The 4,826-nt window shown below is 35.3% G+C and overlaps 1 protein-coding gene across 1 annotated transcript; it reads right to left on the bottom strand.

The window, feature by feature from the left end:
* Window positions 1-1,785: 1,785 nt before the first annotated feature.
* Window positions 1,786-4,461, bottom strand: LOC144563346 (uncharacterized). The gene has a single exon (XM_078312812.1). It carries the CDS (start codon window positions 4,399-4,401, stop codon window positions 1,849-1,851), a length of 2,553 nt encoding a protein of 850 aa, XP_078168938.1. The 5' UTR covers window positions 4,402-4,461; the 3' UTR covers window positions 1,786-1,848.
* Window positions 4,462-4,826: the final 365 nt, after the last annotated feature.

Raw genomic sequence — 4,826 nt, 5'->3', positions numbered from 1 at the left:
CCAGCCGCGCCTGCACTGCACAAAGGAGAAGAAATTCGCTCCGCCTCTATTGCAGTACTGTTATTCGGTAAATCCCCTTTTTCTTCTGTTCTCTGCCTCTTGATGTGATCATGTGATTGGTCAATTTCATAATCCAATTGGGCTGATTCAGACGAACTGGTACAACGAAGGGAAGAACCAGGGGCCTCCTTCTGTCCTTCATAAAATTTACAGTTCTTAATTTTCTTTGTTTAATTTTTTTAATTTTCGTACTTTACTACCATTTTCCAATTTTCTTTTTGTAATCTGCTATCTTTGGTACCGGTATGAGCAACTGGGGCTATCATCTGGATTGATATTTCATCGAAATCAGGTGGCATCAACTTTTGCAATGAGATCCTTGAACTTTTGATCAATTGCATCTGCCCAGAAAGGAATAACATAACAAATGAGTTTCACTAAATACCTTGTCAATTTAAGAGTACTTTTGTCATAAATTAAGAGATGAGCATACAAATCATATATATGATTAATTGGTTTTTCGGTAAAAAGGAGCATTTAGCTTTTGTCCTTTTTCAATGTTTTTTATACCATATTATCATAGTTAGTTACATTGTCTATTGATAATATACCAAAAATTTAGAATTGCTTAGACTATTGGTTTTGGCTTTCGACAATTAAATGATTAGAATTGAATCGGATAATTAGAAATTTAGAAATGCTTAGACTCTTGCTTAACTCTAATTTTTTCTTTGAATTTGTTAATAGAGAATGGACAGATACTACACGACGGCACCTAAATTTTCAATTGATTCATCTTCACAAGGATCACAACAAATAGGACCTAGCTTAAGCCCTAGTAGTTCTTCATCTTCACTTAGTTGAAACCTTTGATGTTCATTTATGTTAAAAAAAAATTTTACAACTATTTATATGGTTATTCTTGCCTACCCTTGATTGAATTCCTAGCCTCGCCACTGGATTTAGGAGAAGGGCAAGGTTGTATACATGGTGTTCGAAATAAAATTTTGGTTTTTGACACTACGGGCTCTCCTCAAAAACAGGCATTTGTTGTTCAGACGTCCACTTATTAAAAGACAGTGTGTGATTCTTTTTCTCTTTTTTTTTTTTTAAATTAATACTTACATGTACTGTCTATGTGAATTCACAGTCTCTGAGATATCTCAAAAGTAGTGTGTTTTCTTTATAAATCTCAACTATTCAAATAAATTATATACGAATTTCGAAGCACAAATAATACTAGCCCCATGCGTTATCCCCGAATAGGCAACGGACACGTCAGTGGAGGATCCGTACTACTGTTATGTTTGCATAATTTACTTTTAGTCATTATAGGCTTTCCTATTTTTACAAATTCTAATTGATCCGATATTCATGAATTATAATACAAAGTTCGAAGGTCAATATAAGGTAAATTAAATGCATGTGACTTTGATTTTTATCTGCTGCATGTTGTAAAAAGACATATATTAATTCCAAAGACTGAAACTCAGCCTACTATATATTGTTATTCTTTTGTTAAGACGGTCACAAATCAAGATGGTTCTGTTCTGATATCAGAAAGAAAGAGAACTAATTTTTAATTCCGACTTTTTTTAGTGGTTTTATTCATACCAATCCAAATCCCAAGATTGTTTCAAGAAATTAAGCTTATGTCGGTACTATTAGACCAAATTCACCACATTGATACCTTTGTTAACAAACAATCACACAAATAGTTCCTAACACACATTTTGTGACCTTTGTGTGTAAAAATTGATATTTAATAGACAAACACGTACACTCTCATGAAAATACATAGTGATTTATTCCCATTTATTATTACAAAGACCTTACATATAATATCCATCAGTGAATATGTTGAATGTAAAACCTATCTATAATGAAATTAAACCACTTTCTTCCATTCTCCCATAATATCGTTGCCCAAATTACAAAGACAAACCCCACACCTATCCCCAATCCAATAGGAACAGCGATCCAATTTGCATCAGTTGAAGACTTCGAAGGCAAACCTTTATTAAACACATAATTTGTAGGAGTTGTTGGGCAATGCATCGATAAAGGACTACCACACAATCTAGGGTTACCCAAGTAAGAATCATTTGAAAAGGTTGAGAACTGACGTTCTTTTGGTATTTCTCCAACTAAATTGTTGTATGACAGATTTAGTCCAGAAAGAAAAGTGAGAGAGGTGAGTTCTTGAGGGATGTTTCCGGAAAACTGATTGCAGGAGAGATCCAGTAATTGAAGTTGCTTTAAATTTCCAAATTGTTGTGGAATTTGACCAATTAGGGCATTGTGTGATAGGTTAAGTACATCAAGTGACTTGAGTTTTCCGATCTCTTCAGGTATTCTCCCCGAAAATGTATTATTTGACAGATCAATGTAGCTTAATATACCAAGTGAGTGTATCAGATCAAAACTCTGCCCTTTGTATGTGACGGAGGCTGCATACGAAATGTGTTTTAGATTTATCACAAAAAACAATGGGGAATTTGTAATAGATGCACTCATCATAACCTTTAGATTCATGAAAATATTTTTAGGCAATGCACCACTGAAATAATTTGAGGAAAGGTCAAGAACTTTTAGCATGGGGAAAAAGGAATCATTTCCTTTTGTTTTGATTTCCACGTCTGAAATTTCTCCGTAAAACATATTCGATCTTAAGATGAGAACTCTCAAATTTAAAAGATTTCCCAACCAATAGGGAAATATGTTCACTATCTGGTTGTTTTCCATGTCTAAGACCGCGAGATTTATTGTTTTAAGTGCACGGGCTTGACTGATATTTTGTAGCAATGGCCCGCTTAATTTGTTACTTTTCAGGTAAAGCAGTTCCAATTCAGTTTCTTTTAGAAGGCAAGATGGAATTATTCGTGTTAAATTGTTATATGAAAGATCAAGCACTGTTAGTGATGTCATATTACAAATGGAAAGGGGAATCTCTCCCGTGATACTATTATTTGAGAGGTCTAAGAAGTAAATATTTGTTTGGTAATTCAGAAAAGTAGGAAAATCTATTAAATTGCACGATGCCAGCTGGATAAATTCTATTTGTGGAAATGAAGCATAGAATGAATCGTTATGATTTTCTCCTTCTATAATTGAAAACTTGTTGTTGGAGAGATATAGAGAACCTAGGTACTTATTGTACTTGATGAATCTTGAAATCGACAATTGTCCTTGAAGATTGTTGTCTGCAAGGCCAATATTTACCAAATTTGATGATCCATTTGAGAACTCTGGTAGATATCCTGACAACTGGTTATATCCTAGATACAAAGATTCCAAAGAAGGGTGAGAAAACAAAGACATGGGTATAGTACCTATCAATGTGTTTGACGCTAAGTCCAATTCTTCAAGCCTTGTAAGGTTTGTTATTGAAGGTGGAATTTCTCCATGGATGTTACAGTTGTAAAGACTCAATACCGATAAGTATTGGAGATTTCCAATCGAATCTGGTAATGAACCAGTGAAATTTATACCTGAAAGTTCCAGATATTGCCAATTGCTTTGTTTGGTGAATTCTGCCAGTTCAACCGACAACATATAGTTGCCATATAAATCAAGTTTTGTTAGATTTGTAAGGTGGAATATTTCATGTGGTAAATTTCCTCTTAATCCACAATCTGCCATGTATAGCTCCTGAAGAGTTGGGCCTACTTGAAAAACTGCCTTGCCCCACTCAGATCCATTGAGTGAAAGGTCAACCCCATTCAAGCGAAGAACTTGAAGCTTAGTGAGGTTGCTCAGTAAGTTTTTTAGGCCTGTATCATGAAGGTACGAGGGATCACTTGATAAGTCAAGGTACATAAGGTTGGTGAGGGCAGAAATTTTGATCGGAACTTGACCGGTAAAGCCAGAATAGGACAAGTCGAGAAGGGTTAAATTAGCAAGTCGCTCAAACCCAGTTTGTGGAAGGGTAATATTATGAAAGTAGTTGGAAGAAAGGTTGAGGTACTGAAGAGAGCTGAGATTAAAAATGCCCGTCGGAAATTGGCCGACTAAGCCAGAATAGGACAAATCAAGATGGGTTAAATTATCAAGTTGCTCAAACCCAGTTTGTGGAACACCATGGAAATCGTTCCCTGAAAGGTCAAGGTACTGAAGAGAGCTGAGATTGAACAAAGCCGGGTTGATATTACCTGAGATCTGCATGTCAAAAAGATTGAGTGCAGTCACCATACCGATTTGCTTATCGCATGTGATGCCATCCCATATGCAACAGTCGGTACTTGCATTCCATGAATGGAGTTTAGTGGTGTGGAAACCTTGCTTGAGTTGAATCAAGGCATCACTTTGGTGAGGAAGGCAGTGGGCTTGTGTTAGAATGGTGGTTTTGATGGATAAGGAGACGAGAACAAGTGATAGGAAAAGAAGTTCAAAAAGGGCCATTGCAGGAGAGAAAGAGTAAGCAAAACAATTTTAAGCGTTGCTTGGTTGTAAAATGTTGAGTATACATACACACACACATACACACACACACACACACACACACATATATATATATATATAAGACCATGCATAAAGATCTCAAAAAAAAAAAAACATTAATCAAAATTAATTGAACAGAGAAAAGTCTTGACTTAACAGAAGACATGGAGAGCAAGTAGCAGTTAAATCAAATACTTCTAGTGAGAAAGTTTGTTTTCCTTTATCTTATCTTTTTAAGACTACATAAGTTTCAATTATCTTATTGATGTTGATAGCGGGCCTCTTGATTTCATCAGTCTGACATGACCCTCCTAACTTAGTGTGATATGAAGTTAAGAGACCTAGATTATTTGTTTGCTGCAGTTATTGTGCATTTAACATTAACT

The sequence above is a fragment of the Carex rostrata genome, chromosome 12 (assembly GCF_964058835.1).
Source record: "Carex rostrata chromosome 12, lpCarRost1.2, whole genome shotgun sequence".
Classification (NCBI taxonomy): Eukaryota; Viridiplantae; Streptophyta; class Magnoliopsida; order Poales; family Cyperaceae; genus Carex; species Carex rostrata.
This window is presented reverse-complemented; position numbering and strand designations above follow the sequence as displayed.

Excerpts from the sequence above, each read along its gene's own strand:
- LOC144563346 (XM_078312812.1), bottom strand. The coding sequence starts at position 4,401 with ATGGCCCTTTTTGAACTTCTTTTCCTATCACTTGTTCTCGTCTCCTTA.